Source organism: Lithobates pipiens, unplaced genomic scaffold (assembly GCF_037356315.1).
Source record: "Lithobates pipiens isolate NorthernLeopardFrog02 unplaced genomic scaffold, aLitPip1_a1.2 Scaffold_64, whole genome shotgun sequence".
NCBI lineage: Eukaryota > Metazoa > Chordata > Amphibia > Anura > Ranidae > Lithobates > Lithobates pipiens.
In genome coordinates this window covers 1,983,132-2,005,078 of record NW_027507886.1, presented here as the reverse complement: position 1 = coordinate 2,005,078, position 21,947 = coordinate 1,983,132, and the positions used below count along the sequence as shown (strand labels likewise).

The 21,947-nt window shown below is 42.7% G+C and overlaps 1 protein-coding gene across 1 annotated transcript in view; it reads left to right on the top strand.

Annotated features, from left to right (window-relative positions):
* LOC143958915 (synapse-associated protein 1-like) overlaps window positions 1-21,557 on the top strand; it is a 28,429-nt gene extending 6,872 nt beyond the window's left edge. Inside the window, exons 2-9 of the mRNA XM_077467903.1 lie at window positions 2,154-2,272; window positions 7,225-7,291; window positions 10,543-10,616; window positions 11,602-11,741; window positions 13,318-13,463; window positions 17,175-17,233; window positions 17,552-17,696; window positions 20,847-21,557. Of these exons, the coding sequence (XP_077324029.1) occupies window positions 2,154-2,272; window positions 7,225-7,291; window positions 10,543-10,616; window positions 11,602-11,741; window positions 13,318-13,463; window positions 17,175-17,233; window positions 17,552-17,696; window positions 20,847-20,974 (878 nt within the window). The 3' untranslated portion in view covers window positions 20,975-21,557. The remainder of the gene's footprint in view (window positions 1-2,153; window positions 2,273-7,224; window positions 7,292-10,542; window positions 10,617-11,601; window positions 11,742-13,317; window positions 13,464-17,174; window positions 17,234-17,551; window positions 17,697-20,846) is intronic.
* The last annotated feature ends 390 nt before the right edge of the window (window positions 21,558-21,947 follow it).

Below are 21,947 nucleotides of genomic sequence, written 5' to 3'. Positions count from 1 at the left end.
TCTGGGTAATGGGTTGCGCTGTGTTCTGGGAACTGTGTGTCCCAGAACACAGAGTGCCCCATTCACAAAGCGCTGCCGCAAGGCTCCACTGCCTGTTTCCCTTAGTTGAAATGGTGGCCCCGGGAGCCGAGGGACGGATCAGCCTTGGGAGGCCGACAGCGCGGGCACCCTGGACAGGTAAGTCTGCTTATTAAAAGTCAGCAGCTACAGTGTTTGCAGCTGCTGACTTTTACATTTAAAAAAAAAAAAAAAAAAAAAAAAAACTGGCTCTTCTCTTTAAAAATCCCCATAGGCGACACTTTTAAATTATTATTTTTTTTTTTTACTGGTTACATGTTTTGAGTTACAGAGGAGGTCCAGGGCTAGAATTATTGCTCTCGCTCTAACGTTCGCAGCAATACCTCACATGTGTGTTTTGAACACCGTTTTCATATGTGGGCGGGACTTAGGTATGCGTTCGCTTCTGCATGCGAGCACATGGGGACAGGGGCGCTTTAAAAAAAATAAAATAATTTATTGTTCATTTTACTTTATTTTAGTTTGACATTTTTTTTTTTCCCCCAAAATAATTTTTTTGATCACTTTTATTCCTATTACAAGGAATGTGAACATCCCCTGTAATAGGAATATGGCATGACAGGTCCTCTTTACAGTGAGATATGGGGTCAATAAGACCCCGCATGTCACCTCTAAGCTGGGAAGCCTGAAATAAAAACAAAAAACAAATAGGGGGCCTCTATGGCTGGGTATTGCAGGGTATCACCGCGTATGGCTGAGTATTGCAGAATATCTCCAAGTATGGTTGGGTATGGCAATTTATGGCAGTCTTGGCGGGGTATTGCAGAGTCTTGGTGGGGTATTGAGGGGTTAAATTCGGTGAGCAGCGATGTGGGCACTGCAGATGCAGCCCACAGCGCTGCTGACACCGATCTCTTCCCCCTCCACTGTACCGATCGGTACAGAGATGGGAGGGAGGAACCGGCATCATAACATGACGCCGGTTTGCTTACAAGCGATCGTGTGGTAAACGGCTGCAATGAGCGGCCTTTTACCGTGATGCGCCGGGTTCACAGGTCACGGATGCTCTCAAGTGCGTGCCATTCTGGGAGGACATATGACGGCCTCCCAGAGTTAAGAAACCACCCTGTAGCCGTCACTCGGTTAAGGTTAAGGCTGTCAGCAGATTGGCCGCTACAAATTTAACAGTGCCTAAAAATGGAGAGTAACTGTGCATGTGCAAAGCAGGAACTGTGTATTACTGGATATTAAACAGTATAGACACTTATGTTAAATGATTTACATAGCTATACCTGCAAAAGGGGGCAGCCTGAAGGGATCTTGCAGGTCTTTGACCTGGACTAATGAGCATGTTCATATCCGTGGTCTGAAACTTTAAGCGCATGTCTTTGTTATTGGAATTTCACTTCTAAAGCCCCATTCACACTATCATTTTTCCTGCAGAGTTTTTCCTTCAGGTTTACCAAAACCATGTAGTGTAGGGCCTGCCTGATTGCATAAAAATTGAAACTCCTAAGGTATCGCCTCATATAATATATGGTTTTGGTAAATCTGAAGGAAAAACTCAGCAGAAAACCTGATAGTGTGTATGGGGCTTAAGTAGTAAAGTAAGGCAAGAATGAAACCTGTATTATGTACCTTTAAATGCAAGTCAAGATCCATTCCCTGCAGCTTCCATTATTCTATCCCTAGCAAAATCTAACTGCTGAAGCCTTTTGTTTACTTTGCCAGGTGGCACTTGTGTTTGTGTACACTGTGCTGTCCTAGCATTACCATTTGTGGGAGAGCACATGATGAAGAACAATAGCTACCACATCAAAACTAAACATTGTTATAGCTTTGACATAAATACTTGATTTGGCTCAATAAACCCAGGCATCCCTTTGTGGTCACCAAGCCTGTGCAGCAGCTGATATATATACTCTCCATACCATTTTTCTATTATTATAAGATTCCACACCTTGCAGTGTAACTTTCCCCAGCGGTTGCTTGTTTTCCTTATACTGTAATAGTAAACAGAGCGAGGAAATCTATAACAAATTGACAACAAGATGTTTTGTAAATCGTACCATTTTTACATGTAATTTTAGTTACTATCTTGTTTATATTTTTTACTTTTACAATATTCCTTTTAGGTTATCTCCTGAATTTTGCTTCAGTTGCCACAAAAAAATTATCTGAATCCGTTGCTGAAACTGCCCACACCATTAAGAAGTCAGTCGAAGAAGGAAAAATTGATGGCATCATTGAGAAGGTGTTGTGTTGACTTTATAAAGTATAGTGCATATCTAAAAAAAAGCTCCATTAAGGCTGGGTATAGACATAAGGTGGTGGTCAACTTTCTGAGCTATATGTCCTTTAACCACCTTCAGACCGGACCATTTTGCTGGTAAATGACCAGAGGTCTTTTTACAATTTGGCACTGCGCTGCTTTAACTGGTAATTGCGCGGTCATGCAATGTTGTACCCAAACAAAATTTGCGTCCTTTTCTTCCCACAAATAGAGCTTTCTTTTGATGGTATTTGATTGCCTCTGCGATTTTTATTTTTTGCGATATAAACGTAAAAAGACCGCAAATTTTGAAAAAAAATGAACTCAATTTTAGTCATACATTTAGGCCAAAATGTATTCAGCCACATGTCTTTGGTAAAAAAAAAGTCAATAATTGTATATTTATTGGTTTGCGCAAAAGTTGTCACATCTACAAACTAAGGTACGTTTTCTGGAATTTACGCAGCTTTTAGTTTACGACTGCCTATCTCATTTCTTGAGGTGCTAAAATGGCAGGGCAGTACAAAACCCCCCCAAATGACCCCATTTTGGAAAGTAGACACCCTAAGGAAATTGATAAGTGGCATGTTGAGCCCATTGAATATTTTATTTTTTTGCCTCAAGCGATTGAATAATGACAAAAAATATTTTTTTTTTTTTTTTTTTTTACACAAAGTTGTCACTAAATGATATATTGCTCACACATGCTATGGGCATATGTGAAATGACACCCCAAAATAAATTCTGCTGCTTCTCCTGAGTACGGGGATACCACATATGTGGGACTTTTTGGGAGCCTAGCCACATACGGGGCCCCGAAAACCAAGAACCGCCTTCAGGTTTTCTAAGGGCGTAAATATTTGACTTCACTCCTCACTACCTATTACAGTTTTGAAGGCCATAAAATGCCAAGATGGCACAAAACCCGCCCAAATGACCCCATTTTAGAAAGTAGACACCCCAAGCTATTTGCTGAGAGGCATGTTGAGTCCATGGAATATTTTATATTTTGCCACAAGTTGCGGGAAAATTACAAACTTTTTTTTTTTTTTTTTTTTTCACAAAGTTGTCACTAAATGATATATTGCTCACGCATGCCATGGGCATATGTGAAATGACACCCCAAAATAAATTCTGCTGCTTCTCCTGAGTACGGGGATACCACATATGTGGGACTTTTTGGGAGCCTAGCCGCGTACGGAGCCCCGAAAACCAAGCACCGCCTTCAGGCTTTCTAAGGGCGTTACAGTTTTGAAGGCCATAAAATGCCAAGATGGCACAAACCCCCCCCCAAATGACCCCATTTTGGAAAGTAGACACCCCTAAATTTAGGGGTACACTAGTGAGACTAGGTAATAAATGGCGGGTGCCCTGAAACTATAAAAAAAATAACTAACCAACCAGCGTCACCTGTAACAGTTATATGGTGATCACTGGTGAAAGGGTTAACTAGGGGGCAATTAGGGGGCTTTATGCGGTAGTATATGGGGGTCCCTGCCGCTATAAAAAGCTGCGGCGAACCTAAATACCTACCTGCCTAACTAGCGTCACCTGTGACACTAATACAGTGATCAGAAAAACGATCGCTTATTAGGCTGGGTTCACACTGGAGCGATGTGGGAGCGCCACGAATGCGCGGCGGGTTCCCGCATCACATGCCTCCCGGCGGCAGTTCACACTGCCCTATGCAAACTGCTGGGAGTGTCAGTGAAATGTTAATGACACCCCCAGATCAGTTCGCATATCGCAGTGCGATCTGCAAACTCGGATCGCATGGTGTGAACACCCATGCGATCCGATTCTGCTGCGGACCAAAAAAAGGGTCCCGTGCGAGTTTGCGGCGGGTGCGGCGGGTGCGACACGAATTCAGCCATACTATCTGTATGGCTGAACTCGAATCGCACAGAGATCGGATGTGATTTGCACTGCAGTGCGGTGCGAATCACATCCGTTCTCATAAACCGCTGCAATGTGAACCCAGCCTTAGTGACACTGGCGACGGGGGGTGATCACGGGGTTAAACCTTTATTGGGGGGGTTAGGGGGGTACCTTAGAACTAAAGGGGGCTAACCCTAACTGCCCTAACAGTTATTACAGTCACAAATGACACCCGCCGGGTGATCAGGGGGTTAAACCTTTATTAGGTAATAAATGGCGGGTGCCCTGAAACTATAAAAAAATAACTAACCAACCAGCGTCACCTGTAACAGTTATATGGTGATCACTGGTGAAAGGGTTAACTAGGGGGAAATCGGGGGGCTTTATGCGGTAGTATATGGGGGTCCCTGGCGCTATAAAAAGCTGCGGCGAACCTAAATACCTACCTGCCTAACTAGCGTCACCTGTGACACTAATACAGCGATCAGAAAAATGATCGCTTATTAGGCTGGGTTCACACTGGAGCGATGCAGGAACGCCACAAATCCGCGGCGGGTTCCCGCATCGCATGCCTCCCGGCGGCAGTTCACACTGCCCTATGCGAACTGCTGGGAGTGTCAGTGAAATGTTAATGACACCCCCAGATCAGTTCGCATATCGCAGTGCGATCTGCAAACTCGGATCGCATGGTGTGAACACCCATGCGATCCGATTCTGCTGCGGGCCAAAAAAAGGGTCCCGTGCGAATTTGCGGCGGGTGCGGTGGGTGCGACACGAATTCAGCCATACTATCTGTATGGCTGAACTCGAATCGCACAGAGATCGGATGTGATTTGCACTGCAGTGCGGTGCGAATCACATTCGTTCTCATAAACCGCTGCAATGTGAACCCAGCCTTAGTGACACTGGCGAGGGGGGGTGATCACGGGGTTAAACCTTTATTGGGGGGGGGTTAGGGGGGCACATTAGAACTAAAGGGGGCTAACCCTAACTGCCCTAACAGTTATTACAGTCACAAATGACACCAATGCAAAAAAAAAAAAAAAAGCAATTGGTGTCACTGTGACTGGGGGGGCAGGGGTAATTGGGGGGTGATCGGGGGTAAAGGGGGGGTGTGAGTGTGCCTGGCATGTTCTACTGTGTAGTGTAGTGCTTGTGCAACTCACCGATGCTCTCTCCTCGGTGCCGGAACGAAAAATACCGACACGGAGGAGAGAATACATCACTTCCTCTCCTGTGTTTACATTACAGGAGAGGAAGTGATGTCACGGGACATTTTCATTCGTCGGGAGCGATCGCGAGGGGGTGGCCATGAATGAATGGCCGTCCCCTCGTCCGGGATCGCTCCCGAACGAATACCGACCGCCACAGGCACCGGGCGGGGGCCCGATCGGGCCCCCGACCGGCGGGCAGGCAAGGACGTACATGTAAGCCCTTATGCCTGCCCGTGCCATTCTGTCGACGTACATCGTCGTGCGGCGGTCGGCAAGTGGTTAAAGGAGATGCTTTCATTTTATATCAGCAAACAATAGTTCTTTTTGACAATCGAGTATAAGCTAACTTTTTTAAAGTGGATGTAAACCCTGAAATTATTATTCTTTTTTTTTTTGATGATATAATTTAGAGTATAAGATTTCCTATCATTTGAGCCCAGACTTGCCACAAAGAGTTAATCCAGCTCCGAGCAATCTTCTTTTATTGTTCTGTGAGATAAATCTTGACAAACAGAGAAAATCTTTTGTCAAACCCTCCCCCTTGCAGTGAGTGGCAGGCAATTTACATATCTCGTGTACTAGCCTAAGAGACATGCATTATTTTTTAATTCCCTCCCACTCCTTTCTTCAGCAGCTCTGCCAGGATTGACTGTTCTACACCTCCGCATGATTTGGCATGCTGAATTCATGTGGGGACTTTTCTGAGTTTTGACTAGCTGGATATTGGTGATCATAGCAGAAGTTCAGTGTAAGATATACACAGGAGAAAATGCATGTTAAGGGGAGTGTAGAGGTGGGCGGGGAGTCTACTGACATCACGACTCCATCCACTGAGCCCTGTAAAACGGACCCACCCACAAAATCTGCATTTTTTTCGGGGTCTCATAGCAGACAGAGGGGAGACATTTGACAGATAAGTATACATCTAGAAGGATATACATGCCTCCTACATAACCAATATTGCAGTAGTTTAGAAAGGATGAGAGTGGGTTGTGAAAAAGTTGTCTATCTGTTGGCCATCTCTTTCCACAACTTTCTGGATTCCCTGCTTGCTTTGCTGCTTCTCTTCTAATGTTTTTGTATTCAATTTCTAAGGACTACATATCCCATGCTACTTTGCTGCCTGCAAGCGGTGATTCCGGACTACTCCTGAAACTCCTCTACACCCCCTGTAGTTCAGAAGCCAGCCCCTTATATTACACCACCATGCATGCATTTGCACCTCTGAGGCTGCCCCTTTCTCATGAAAAATATTGATCGTGGGGAAAAATTCATCCTAGCCAGTCATCTTTTTCTCATGACTGGTCAGATGTTGGAGAGGAGTCTGTTTGCATTTAAAGATGTGCAGAACTAATGCCATAGTCGCTCACTTCTGGAAGCCACAGGATAGAGACAATTATCTAATCTCCACCCACCTTGTGAATAAATTGGTGAACTAGGAGGTTGTTCATATAATATAATATTTGCTTTCACGATGTCCAATCCATGTCACATGTGTTGGATGTTACAGACATAGGGGTTGATTTACTAAAGGCAAATCCACTGTGCACTACAAGTGCAGTCATTGTAGATCTGAGGGGAAGCTCTGCTGATTTCTATCATCCAATCATGTACAAGCAAAAATGCTATTTTTTTTTTCTTGGCATGCCCCCTCAGATCTACATCAACTTTACTTCCAGTGCAAAGTGGAATTGCCTTTAGTAAATAAACCCCATAGTCTTCATTACACAAGTGAGTATTTTTGAATGAATTTTTGTTGTATTTTGTGAATGGAGAATGAGAATTGTTTAACATGTGCAAACTATAAAATCATTTCATGATTTTTTATTTTTTACATTTCAGACGATTATTGGGGATTTTCAGAAGGAACAGGAAAAGTTTGTACATGAGAAGAATGTGAAAAAGACAGGTATATTATGTGGCTTGTCCTGGACTACACTCCGTGCATGCAGCCAAAAGTCACCCTACATTTTATGTTTATGTTCATATTCTATTATAATATAACAAATTAAATTATATTTGACTCTGTTTTTGGGTGGCGGGGGATGGCGTAATACAGTTGTATACTGAATGTTCTTAAAAATGACCTTTCCTTTTCAATAAGCAGCCCTGTAATCTTCTGTAATATGCAGTGCTATATGGCAACCTGGAGGTGTTCTATACACAGATGGTGCACAGAACACCCCTACCAGATGTGTGATTGGCTGACTGATTTTCTAAGAAGTATGCATTAAGAAACAGGTCAGATTTTTGGCATCCCCCTACAACAAAAATGTCATTTTTGGTGAGATACTCCCAAAGGGAATTCACATCAAATGCAGCTTTGAAATCTAGCTACTTCAGTATGATTTCAAAGCCATGATCAGTGTTTCATGTGCGGCTTGATTACATATGTGCGACTTCATGCACAGATGCCAATGCAAATCACCAAATATAGTGTAGGAACCTTTTCAAAGTCAGTGCAAGTAGGAGTTGCATCAATTTTAAGGGTTCCATAGTCATCAATATGGTGCGACTTATGAGACTTTGATCTCTCAAATCACATAAGTCGCACCGGTGTAAATGGGGGCTAAAGGGACGCAGACCTTACCACTTTCCTCATTAGAGCCCTGCAAATGCAGCAGCTGATTTAGACTTAGACTTGAGACAGGCAGCTATTTCTTCAAAATAACAAAAGGGAGAAATCTACAACAAAGTTTGGTAAAGTCCTTGCAATGTACATAGATCACCAGAGGGTGTGTGTGTGTGTGTGTGTGTGTGTGTGTGTTTTTGTTTGTTCCCCCAGCCCCCCCCCCCCTTCCACACAAGTCAAGTTGAATTACTAATTTTTAATACAGGTCTCAAGTGGTGTCTATGGTAAGCTCTTCATGCTGATATGACAGTATCCAAAAGGGCTAAAGTGTTAGAAAGTGTGTGTGTTTGTACTGTGGGCAGTTATGTCTTTCTGTTAAAGAGGAACTGTAGTGCAATTTTACACTTTTTCTTTAGAATACTGGACCAGAGTAATCGCATCATTGCTAGTAAGATGTTCACTGCAAATAAATGTACCGTGGGCTCCATTGTTGTCATTCCATATAATTTGGCTCACGTTTCCCTAAATTTTGTCCCCCTGTAATGTGTCAGAACTGCAAGCAGGTGCATTATTTTTAAGGGACATTAATGCTGTGTATTGGCTGCTGCTTTGGGACCAGGGCAACCCATACACAAACCAAGAAGCATGTGAACTTGTGGAAGTTCATCTAAATGCTGGATGAGTGACCACATGTCACCTTGGCATTCAATCTTTCAAGTTCCAGCATCTGAATAATGCAGAGTGAAGAACATGTGTAGAACATTCTGGAATGACTTTGAAGAATGCTACTTTACAACTGAAAACATGTCAGGGGGCGTGGCCAGAGCAGCCCTGGCTGAGGCTATACACAGCCATAGTCCCATCTGAAGCACTGGGTCGGTTTAAGGGGCGTCTTATCCCGCATGTGTCCACGCTTCTTGATCATATAAAAGTTCAGAATTACTCTGGCAGGAAGGGAATTGAACAATTTTGTCATGATATGTTTAGTGGGTCCCCAATATTGGTGTTACTACAATAAAGGTATAATAAGAATATATATATATATATATATATATATATATATTATATATTATTATACTGCTTTCTAGTTTCACAAAACCTGAAGAAGTGGGGTATTCCACCTCCTCCCACCAGAGCCATTCTGAACTCTTTATATTTTCGAATTTCAGTAATAACAAAGGAGGCAAATGTTGTTTTTATAAATGGAATACACAAATTGATTTTTAAGTGTTGTATATCCATTGTATTTTAGGCACCTTTTTAAAGTCCCACATCTAAGGAAATTTTTGTTACACATTCGTAATTTTAAGGACTATGGTACCCACCCTGGATGGAGATACACAACACACACGTACTTTTATTTTTTATTTTCCTTTCAATCATATTAGTTTACAGTAAACTTATCAAATGTAATTTATCATTTATTCCTCTGCAGGTGGCTCTAAATTGTGTATTGAGCAGCAGTTAGCCTGGCTAGTTTTCCCAGTACAGCATGCCATTGTGAACCTTGTTGACTTTTCTTTTACATTGTTTGAACTGCCCGATTTATAGTGTTAATGGCATTATTGCAATTTACCCTTTCAAGGAACACATACAGCTGATATTATAATGCAATGATGCAACAGTTGCATTTTGGTTATTAATAATCTGTTTTGCATCTTGCATATTTTAGCTAAATTGCATCAAAGTTTACCATAAGGACAAAGAGTACATGGGGAGTGAATGTGAAGAAAGCCACAGTACGTCATCTGCAGAATTTTGTGCACCATTGGATCCATTATTCCCATTAATCCCCGGTTCAGACTGGCCATACAAAGGCAGTTCAGGCATTGTCAACTTTTTTTTTTTTTTTTTTTAAACCAGCATTATATTGCTGATATGATGAAAGCTACAGAAAAACAAAAACAAAGTCAACCTACTATTAAGAAATATCGAAAGCTATGATTGATTGTGCAGGTTTAAATGGATCTAATGATTTGAAAGTGTAGCTACACTCGCATAAACCTAGATTGCAAACAAGAGCCCTGACAAAAGAAGTCTGGTGGAAAATATGAACATTTTCTATCGAATTCGTTCAGGGTTTCTGGAACTTTGTTGCCCTGTAGTTGATAAACAAAGTGGATTATTCACTTTATTTCTGTGTGACTGCATTGTTCTTACATTTTTAATTCTCTATTAGCCCTGGTTATAAATCTTCAGAGGTCTGGCATGTGTGATCCTGGCTACCAAAGACAGACCCATTGTTCAACGCTTTCCTAAATATGAATGTTCAGCTTGGCTGAGAATTTCTGCTAATTTAATGAAGAGTGGAGGCAGAAGAAGAGGAAAGATGCAGGCAGATGTTGCTCACACCACTTATCCTGGTGGCAACAACTGTGTTTGGAATAGGTCTGCCTGATCCAATTATTTTACCTAAGAAGTTGTGTAGAGGTCATGCTAGGGACTAATGAGCATGAAAACGGTTGCCCTCTTAAGTCTATGGGCAGCTGTACTGCCTGACTTTCTTCATTGCTGACCATCTGAATCTCTCTAGTTTATTTTGCCCTAGTACTAGAAGCTTAAACCATATATTTGTTTTATCTTATTAGACGCAGCAGTTCCTCCTTGGGTTGGATACAGCGAAGAGGAAACCATTCAGCAGCAGATCCTGGCCCTGTCTGCAGTAAGAACTTCTTTTGTCTGTGTAGTGTTCTGGTATCTAATCTTAGTTTCCTTTATCAGCTCCTGACAAGCAACTCCTCCAATTAGTGTCTTTTTGGAGTGAATACAGGTTCGGTATTAAAGGACACTAGTGAATGTGGATTCAATATTCAAGGACACAGTACTGAATGCTGGTTCCATTTTCAAGGACACTACACTAAATGTGGGTTTTGTATTTGGGGACACTATACTAAATGCTGGAATTACTTGTATTTTAGGAATAGTCATCTCAAAAAACAAACGTTATACTTACTTGCTCTGTCCAGGCCAGAATCCTCCTCTTCTGGTGTCGCCCACCTGCGCTCCTGGCCCCTCCCTCCTGCTGAGTAGCCCCAAAACAAGCGGCTTGCTCTGGGGGCACATAAGCAAGCTCACTCCCAAGCTGCTGCTCTGCGTGTTCATTTATACACAGAGCTGCTGCTCGACCTCACCCCTCTCTCCTCATTGGTTCACTGGCTGTAATTGACAGCATGCCAATAATTCCCGCTTTTGTCTCAGCCAATAAGGAGGGAGAGTCCCCAGAGGGCTTAGCCTCTCGTTCACATTGCTTGATCGTGATGGGGCTCAGGTAAGTATTTAGGCTGGGAGTGGCTGCACAGAGGTGTTTTTTTTACCATCATGCATAGAACGCCTGAAGGTAAAAAAAACCTTGAGCCTTTACTTTAAGATTTATGTGGAATAGTCTTGTGGAATTAGGTTGGAGCTTTCCACTGTCACATGTCTGCACTGCTCAAGATAATTCCAAATAAGCTGCACAGTGTACCTGCACCAATGCAGCATAGTATAGAGTAATTTTTTTCAACTGGACATTTAGGAAGTCTTGTTCATGTGAACACTGTGTTCCAAAGTTGGAAGATTTGGAATATGCACACATTTCCGTTATCTTAGCTGTATTTAGAATTTCTGTAATTTGCTCATGTTGCAATGTTTGTGATTTGTTATCATAGGATCGAAGAAACTTCCTCAGAGATCCTCCTGCCGGTGTCCATTTTAATTTTGACTTTGAGCAGATGTACCCTGTTGCTCTTGTAATGCTTCAGGAGGATGAGCTGCTTAATCGTATGAGATTTGATCTTGTACCCAAGCTGTAAGTGATGTGATTTTTGTTGTCATTTCTCAGAACAAAAACCCAATCTGTTTTCTGCTTCACTGGGACTCCCATTGCTCTTTATTATTGGCTGTATGTACATTGCAGTATTTTTATGAAAGACCTCAATAAGACCCCTACATGTAGCTGGTAATTAGGGATGAGCCCAATGTTCGGGGCAAATTTGAAAGCTGCCGGAACACCATTAAAGTCTATGGGACACTAACATGAAAAATCAAAAGTGCTAATTTTAAAGACTTGTATGCAAGTTATTGTCATAAAAAGTGTTCGGGGACCTGGGTCCTGCCCCAGGGACATGTATCAATGCAATTATTATTATTTTTTTTTAAACGGACGTTTTTTTGGGAACAGTGATATATATAATATTATTATTTTTATTTTTGTTTATGCTTGAAGTGAAACGATAAAAATGAAATATTCCTTTAAATATTGTGCCTGGGGGGTGTCTATAGTATGCATATAAAGTGGTGCATTTTTCCCATGTTTAGAACAGTACCACAGCAAAATGACATTTCTAAAGGAAAAATGCGGATCGTGGCTGTAATGAATTGTCGGGTCTTGGAAATATAGATACAACTCATTTGAAAAAAAAAACATGTGATTCTCCCCCCCAGTCCATTACCAGGCCCTTTGGGTCTGGTATGAATATTAAGGGGAACCCCAAACCAAAACGTAAAAAAAGTGAGTACGGGTCCCCCTAAAATCCATACCAGGCCCTTCGGATCTGATATGGAAATTAAGGGGCATTCTGCGCCAAATAAAAAAATGGTGTAGGCCCCCCCCCCCCCCCTCAAAATCCATACCAGACCCTTATCCGAGCACGCAACTTGGTGGACCACATGAAAGGGTGGGGGGGAACAAGAGAGTGCCCCCTCCTGAGCCGTACCAGGCCACATGCCCTCAACATGGTGAGAGTGCTTTGGGGTAGCCCCCCAAAGCACCTTGTCCCCATATTGATGGGGACAAGGGCCTCATCCCCACAACCCTTGCCCGGTGATTGTGGGGGTCTGGGGGTTAACAAGAGGACCCCCAGATACCGCCCCCCCCAACGGGGTAACAAAAAAAAGTGTCAAAATGTTTAAAAAAAGACAGCTTAGGGCAAATCCTTTATTAAAAAATAAAAATGTCCCACAATGTCCATTCATCTTTTATCACGCCACGACGGACCAAAAAAAAAATCCGCAACCGATCCACCTCCATTGCATTGATGGAGGACTCAGGTCCCCAAACACTTTTTATGACAATAACTTGCATATAAGCCTTTAAAATGATCAATTTTGATTGTTCATGTCCCATAGACTTTAACGATGTTCATGTGTTCTGATAAATTGTTTGCCTGTTGGCATGTTCTGCTGCGAACTGAACAGGAGGGTGTTCGGCTCCTCCCTACTGGTGATCATAGGAGATAAGAATCGTATTACAAAGCATATGGTGAAAATTAGTTGTGCCTGTGTACAACATCCACATGACAAATTTCAAATACATAGACCCCAAAAAGTCAAATGCATTATCAGTCTGTGGTAATCTTCTTCTTTTCTTTTTTTTTTTTTCTAAGAGTGAAAGAAGAAGTCTTTTGGAGGAACTATTTTTACAGGGTATCACTAATAAAACAATCTGCACAACTAACTGCATTAGCAGCCCAGCAATCCACAGGCAAATCTGACAAGACAAATGGCAAGCCAGATGATGGTGGTTTAGAAGGTACTAGAAATATGGCTTTTGTAACACATTAGAAGGTTGTCTGTCTGGGAAAGTTATTATCTAGGTCATACCGTGTTTCCCCGATAGTAAGACACCCCCGATTGTAAGACGTATCGGGAGTTTCAGAGGGGTCGGCTAATATAAGCCGTACCCCGAAAGTAAGACGTATGTCTTACTTTCGGGGAAACACGGGGGTATTGCCGCCTCCAGTGACGTACGGTACTAAGAGTGGGGCGGGGGGTGCGGGCCGCACCCTGGGGGGGTGCCAGGCCAGCGCCCTCCCCCTCCGACTGAAGAGACAGCGCCGTTTTGATCAGTCTCGGCCGAGCAGAGTGAAGCCGCCTCCCCCTCCTCTTGTATGGCTACACAGTGCTGTGTATGGAGGAGGAGGAGGGGGAGGCGGCTTCAGTGAAGCCGCCTCCCCCTCCTTCTCCTTCATGGACAGCACTGTGTAGCCATACAAGAGGAGGGGGAGGCGGCTTCACTCTGCTCGGCTGTGAGTGACAGCCGCTGCCCGAGACTGATCAGAACGGCGCGACGCAACCACAGAGAAGGGGATTATTGTGCCAAGTCCCGGATCACTGCTGACAGGTGTCACTGGCTCTGTGCCCTCCCGGAAAAAGGTCAGTGCATACAGAGAGAGACCAAGGAGGGGGAGGGGGAGGGGGGGTGTGAAGAGATTCTCTGCAGCTCTTGTAACCGCAAGATGCAGCTGAGGAGGACTACAAGTCCCAACATACCGGGCTGTGTGTGCTTACAGTTCTCCTCTGCTGAGCATAGCAGCTTTGTATGCTTGGACTTGTAGTCCTCCATAGTGCAGCCTTGCATGCTGGGACTTGTAGGCCTCCTCTGTAATGCAGTGCAGCCTTGCTTGCTGGGACTTGTAGTCCTCTTCTGTAGCGCATAAAATGCATATACACTAAAAAACACATTTTACACAGTTTTTTTAGCTGTCATTGCCCCTTTAACTGCGGGATGCGGACGGTTAGAGCGGGATGAGCGGAGGGATGTGGAGGCCGCGGGAGCAGCAGTAATGTTTTCCGTGGTCCATCAGGTCCAATTCGACAATTTTTATTCCAATATAAGACATACCCCGAAAGTAAGACATAGTGGGGCTTTTGGGGATAAAAAGAAAGTAAGACACTGTCTTACTTTCGGGGAAACACGGTAGTAGTAGTCTGCCTGTGACTAGATACTTTTACCTACTTTTAGAGTTACTTCCTTCAATGGGTTTGATTTACTGAAACTGGTGTACACAGAATCTGGTGCAGCTGTGCATAGTAACCAATCAGCTTCCAGGTTTTAGGCCGGGTTCACACTGGTACGACATATGCTCCGACTTTAGGAGCACATTGCATATGACGCGTATAAATCAATTGTCCCCTTTGAGAACCGTCTTAACTGGTCCGACTTTGAAAAAGGTTCCTGTACTACTTTGGTCTGACTTTGGTCCCTTTTTTTTTTTTTTTTTTTTAGCCCATTGAAGATCATCAAAGTATCCAAGTCGGAACATCATCTTAACTGATCCGACTTTGGCATGCAACTTGTACAGAAGCTTAGAGGGGAACCCCACATCAAAATAAAAAAAACGAAAAACGGCATATGGTTCTCTATGCTCCGCCCCCCCATCTTGAGGGGAAAACCCACGCCAAAATAAAAAAAAAAATCACGACATGGGGTCCCCCTCTGGACCATACCAGGCCACATGCCCTTAACAGGGGCCACCCCAAAGCACCTTATCCCCATGCTGATGGGGACAAGAGCTTTTTCCCCGACAACCCCTGGTGGTGGTTGTTGGGATCTGCGGGCAGGGGGTTTACTGAAATCTTAACAAGGGGGCCCCCCAGATCATGCCCCCCCCCACCCTATGTGAATGAGTAGGGGTTACATTGTATCCCCTACCCATTCACCCAAAAAAAGTCCTTTATTAAAAAAGCTACAGCATCTCCTCTTCCTCCGGTGATGTCTTCTTCCTCTGGTTCTTCCTCCGGTTCTTCTTGCTGCGCTGTCTTCTTCCTTTGCAGGGATCTTCTCCCATCGTTAGCTTGTGGTGTGTGCCATTATTATTATTATTACCCCTTGTGACCTCACCGCCTCATCATGCCGCGGGCAGTGACGTCACAAAGGGCTGAGTCTCCGGATGACTTAATGGATGGCAACGCCCCATGGCTATATAAGCATGGTGACCAGGTGCTTTGGGTTATGCCCCCCCCCCCATTCATGACCTGTCAGGCCGCATGCTCGAATAAGGGTCTGGAATGGACATTGTTGGGGGGGGTTCCCCTTAAACACCATACTAGACCGAAGGGTCGTGTATGGTCCTGGGGCTTGACCCTATGCCGTGTGTGTGTGTGTGTATATGTGTGTGTGTGTGTATATATATATATATATATATATATATATATATATATATATATATATATATATATATATATATATATATATATATATATATATACACACACACGCTGCTTTGGCAAGGGTTTTCCTCCTCAAGATTCATACCAGACTCAAAGGGCCTGGTATTTGTCAGGATCAAAGTTGGATCCCGTTCATTGAAGAGAAATGGAAGTCAGACATTAAGTCGCAGGGCAAAGTTGGATTCAGTCTTACCACTGTCGTATCATACCAGTTTAAACCTGGCCTTATTGTGAAAGCTTAATTGAGCAAGCTGAAGTTAGAAGCTGATTACTATGCAGAGCTTCTTCCCAGCAGCAGCACAAGCAGATTCTGTGTGCACCAGTTTTAGTAAATCTCCCCTACTGTGTGTAATCATGCATACTGGTTTTACCTTCCAGAATAGTGTGGCTGAAGGTATCTGGTATACAGTTATGTAACAATTATTTTAAGCAGTGTCTGGAAATCGTATAGGAAATAATTACTAATATATTCTGATAAGGTGGGAGAATCCTACTTGCCAGTTTATCATTGTAATAAATTAATGAAAACTGGAAAATGAGTGACCTGCATTCACCAGTTGTGCACCATATGCTATAAAACCTTTTGACCATGGACGATTTAAGTACAGTTGGGACTTCTGGAGTTTCCAGTGATGGAAAGTATCTTTGCAGTAGAGCAGTGGTCTCCAAACTGTGGCGGGGGGCCAGATGCAGCCCTTTGCTTTTATCTGGCCCTTTTGAACACGTTTCCTCCAGCGAGCACCATTCCTCCCACTGACACCATTGATGGGGCACTATTCCTCCCACTCATATCAAAAATGAAGCACTATTCCTCCGTCTAAAATTAAGGATGGAGCATTTTACTCCCACTGATGTTTTGGAGCATTTCTACTCCCGCTGGTCACAGTCCGGCCCCCCTAAAGCCCGATGGACAGTAAACGGCCCTTTGTTTAGAAATTTTGGAGGCTTCTACTGTAGCATTGGAAAATAATGGAAGGTAGGGGACTAGAACCCTGAGTTGACTTATGGGAGCTGGGGTAGTTGGCAAATTGGAGCTGCATTCACTGTAACATGTTGATTGGAAAAGCTGGCACACAAAGTGGGGAGTTTTGTAGACTGGTATCTAATGGTGCTGGGCAGTCAGAAACCCAGCTCTGCTGAGGTGACGATATGAAATCAATAGTTCATTGCTGCTTAAAACACAGGAAGGACACAATGAGTGTCAAAACAAAATGTAAGGGCCTGTGTGTTCAAATAATCTGTTTCTTACTGTCAAATACTGTATAGTGATTATCCTTCTGCTCTTGTTTAGAAACTGTCAGACCAAAGACTCCACCTGTTGCCATTAAAAATCAAATGAAAACTCAGGAGGTAACTCATTTTCTACTTTGTTAATCATTATGAAATACCATGCCATCATTCAAAACCTCATTCAAAATGATTCACTCAGGCTGCAATGTTTTAGCCAGTGGTTAGAAAACTGAAGCCATCATTTGCTATTACAATCATTTATTTATTTGCTAATCTTGGTACAAATGGTTTGAGAATTTATTGTACAATCTAGTAATCGCGGTTTTATCAGCTTTATCCTCAGCTTGTACTTATTTTGTTACTGCACAAGTACACAATTTTTCATGGAATTCCAAAGATCTGTTTCTTCCCCCAATGTCATAACTTTCCCTTTCCCAGGAAGAAGAGGAGATTTCTACCAGCCCAGAAGTATCTGAATTTGTGAGTGAAGCATTTGATTCCTGTGACATAAACCAAGAAGACCTACGGAAAGAAATGGAACAGCTTGTGCTGGACAAAAAGGATGAGCTTGACACACCAGAAGGTAATCGCCTGAATGTGTTTATTGTTTTGGCATTAGATGGGAATATGTTATTTATTTATTTTTTGACACTTTGCCAATGTGTTAGTCTTGCTGATTTCATTCTGCCCTAAATCGGTTAAATTATTTCGATATGCTTTTGCCACTGCAAGGTGTTTGCTTTTATTGTAGAAACCCAACACCGGCAACCTGCTTGAAGAAAGGTTAAATAAATAAAATATACTTTGCGCAAATAAATGAATGGTATGACACAATACACACCATTATTTTATTTAACAAGCCTCCACATTTTATCATTAACTGCTTCAGCCCCGGAAAATTTGGCTGCTTAATGACCAGGCCATTTTTGGTGATTCAGCCCTACATCGATTTAACTGACAATTTTACGTCTTCTTCTTTTTTTTTTTTTTTTCACTCAAATAGAGCTTTCTTTTGGTGGTATTTGATCGCCTCTGCAGTTTTTATTTTTGCACTATGAACAAAAGTGCAACAACTTTGAACAAAAACACTATCTCTTACTTTTTGCTATAATAAATATCCCACAGTTTAGGCCGATATGTATTCTACATATTTTTGGTAAAAAAATCACAATAAGCGTATATTGGTTTGCGTAAAAGTTATAGCGTCTACAAAATAGGGGATAGATTTATGGCATTTTTATTATTCTTCCTTTTTTTTTTATTGGGACTGCGACATTATGGTGGACACATCAGACACTTTTGACACATTTTTGAAACCATTGACCATTATACAGCGATCAGTGCTATAAAAATGCACTGATTACTGTGTAAATGTCACTGGCAAGGAAGGAGTTAACACTAGGGGGCAATCCCTAGTGTGTGTTCTAACTGTGGGGGGATGGGACTGACTAGGAAGAGACAGATCGGTGTTCATACTTGGTATGAACACACGATCTGTCTCCTCTCCCCTGAAACACACAGATTCCGGTTCTCACTCTGTCACGAGCAATTGCGGGAGCCCAGCGGTCATTGCGTCCGCTCGACACATGCTGCAGGCGGGCGCGTGCCCCTAGTGGCCAAAAGACGAACAGACGTAACATAGCGTTTTTTCGCCCAGCCGTTCTGCTGCAGTAAAACTGCGGTGGATGGTCGGCAAGAGGTTAAATAAAAATGAGTCCTGAGCTTCAGACAAGTGACCAGACTAAAAAGTCATCAGTATACTGCAGGCAGGATGAAGCATCTCCCTCAGCGTTCAACCTGCTACATCATAACTTTAAAGCGGACCTCCAGGCTCCTTCAAAGTACAAATACAGTAGCTGCTGACTTTGAATATTGGGACATTTACCTGTCCACAAATCCAGTGGTTTCTTTACCCAAACCAACTTTTCAATCTGCTCTTGTGTGCTGCCGCCACCACCTGGGCTAAGGGAAACCAACAGTAACACCTTGCATCTTCACAGCTGTTTCCCTATTGTGCATGTGTAAATCACACTGTACTTTGTTAATAGCCCGGTAGCAGGGGAAGGAGGAGGAGGGGCCGAACTTGTGTCAAAATCAGGTACCCACCCCACCCGGAAAGGTGCCAAATGTGGCAGCGGAGAGGGGGGGGGGGGGGCAAAATAACTAAATATAGCCACAATGATAAAGTTGCTGTCCTGGTTAAAGTAGACCTGCCATTCTGTTTGTTTTAGTGTTGAAAATATTTTTATTGGTGCTTTTCAAGAAAAACAGTAAACATGAGATAAATGTATGCAAAGAACAGTAACAGAAATACAGTTACGGGAGGCCAGCCAATGACTATCGTCCACAGCTGGTCCCCGTCAGTAAGCTTTGAGAATTGGGAAGAGAACCTATTCTCTGGTCCACGAGGTCATGCCAATGAGAGATGCTCATGGGTTACTACATGAGGTAATTTGTAATGAATAACATAAAGGAGACAGAAAAAGAGAGAAGAGAGGAAAGAGAAGAACAAAACAAAGAAGGAACAAGGTGGTAGGGGGGTGAACAGAACAGTAGGGAGGAAAGAGAGTAGAGGGAGGGGGAGAGGGTTATGCACAGGGGGGTAGGGTAAAAGGGAGCCCAGAGTGTCCCTATGTGTCCGAGATTTTGTTCAACAAAGTATCAGAGGAGGAGAAGCGGAGCCAGATCGACCATTGGGTTATAAATTTGGTGTATGTGTCATTGTCCAATGCCAGCATCTCCTCCATTCTCATGGTGTCATTCATAATTGATACCCACCGTGACAATGGGGGAGTATTCTTTCTCTCTCAATAAGCGGGTATCAGTTGCCTAGCAGAGGACATAAAGAAACGAAGCAATCTTTGCCTCTGCGACTTTATAGACCCGGGCAGTATGGAGAGCAGTGCAATTTTCGGAGAGATAGGAACTGGTCTATCAACTATAAGATTATAACATTCGAAAACCTGCGTCCAGAAGGGGCAGATCCTCTCACAGTCCCAACAGACATGCATATATGTTCCGACTGAGGTTTCACAACGCCAGCAAGTGGCTGGTACAGACGGGAAGATTTTTTGCAAAGTTGCAGGGTCCCTGTACCATCTGGACAGGAGCTTGTAGTTCTTTTCTTTAGAGTAGCAGGAGATGGTTGACTTATGCGTGAAATAAAAAGATTTTTGCCATTCCGGCACAGAGATGTCTTCACCCAGGTCCGCAGTCCACATTCTAGTGTAGTGCGGGAGTTGATCTTGTGCTAAAGTCTGTAGTAGGTTATATAAGGAGGAAAGGAGGTGTTTGGGAATTTCTTGAAGCGAACATAGTTCCTCAAAGCTGGTATGCTTGCAATGTATTTGAGAGGAGGAGTGTAGGTGTTTGGTAAATGTGGACATATGTAAGGCTGTGAGCCAGTCTCCAGGGCCTGCTGGAGGGACCGGAGTCCCCTCCGATGAGTGTACAAATGTGTGAGGTTGTGGCCACTCAGTGCATTTAAAGGACCCTAGGGAGGCTGCCCCTATACCTTGTGGGAGAGCGGGATGGTCAAAAAGGGACGTCAGGGGGCCTGGGTCAGAGGAGCCATTCTGTTTGTTTTAAACATATGTTACATACAATCTTTTACAGTAAGCTGACCTCTTTCATGTGTACATCTAAAATTATCCTTCATTTTACAACTAACTTTTGCGGGCTTTATTTTAAATCCTTTATAATTTTGAATTATTTATTGGTTTCTGAATTTCAGAGGAGTCAGAAGACTGGATCCAGGAATTACAACAAGTGGTTCAAGAATACGAAGTAGTCTCTGGCTCCGACAAGATGAAGGATGAGAACTGGGACAAAGAGATAGAGGAACTCCTCCAGGAGGATTAATTGCACTCACTCTAAATACAGCCTGGACTAAAAAAAAAAATCTTTTCTTTTGTGTAACATTACTACAGTCATTCCAGCACAAAGGCAGAATGGCGTTTACTTGCTCAAGTGACCTTGTCAACATCATTTTTTTTTTTTTTTCTTTCCTGATCATCACCAAATGTAGGAGCTCAAGGAATATGGTTGATGAACTTGCTGTCACTTGGAGGTGCATGGACCTATGAGATGCTTTCTCTGTTATGGTTTTATACTGTATTTTTTTCATAAGGAATAATTTCATGATGTAACAAACTAAAGTGATTTAAACTGTATGTATGGTATATGGGTTTATAAGTTATTCAATATTTTTCTTTTTTCTCATCATAATATATTCAAGACTAGTTCTGTAGAAAAATAAATGACACACAAAATCTAATCGATCTCTTGCACCCCTGGCCCAGGTGCCAAACATCTGTTTTGCTACTTTATGGTAATGAATTGTCTTATGCAGTTTTCTTTCACATTTAACATTTCAGAGTATAATTGCTTGGCCTTACACAATTTGTTGGTTAAGTTATGACAGTAAAGTTTTACATAATTTTAATATTAGTAGCGTCCTTCCTTTTTCAAACTTGGTATTCATTTGATTTTGACCACTTGACCTAAGCAGTAATTGTAGCATTTGCTGGCTTCCCTATTGGAAGACTCCAAAATATGATGGCAGGGTAACATTATTTACATTTTAATGGCCATGGTTTAAATGGCAAATACAAGGACAGACATTTCAAAACCCTGCTTCCTCTATGCCTGTTGCAAATGTACAAACCAGCACCAAACATGTTCTTGGAATACAGGGATACCTAGGTTCACAAACTTAATTAGTGAAACGACTCTGGTTGCGAACTGAGGAAAAATTTCCCATAGGGTTCAATGTAAATCGGGTTAATCCGTTCTGAACTTTTTTTTTTTTTGTTTTATATATAAAATTATGAAA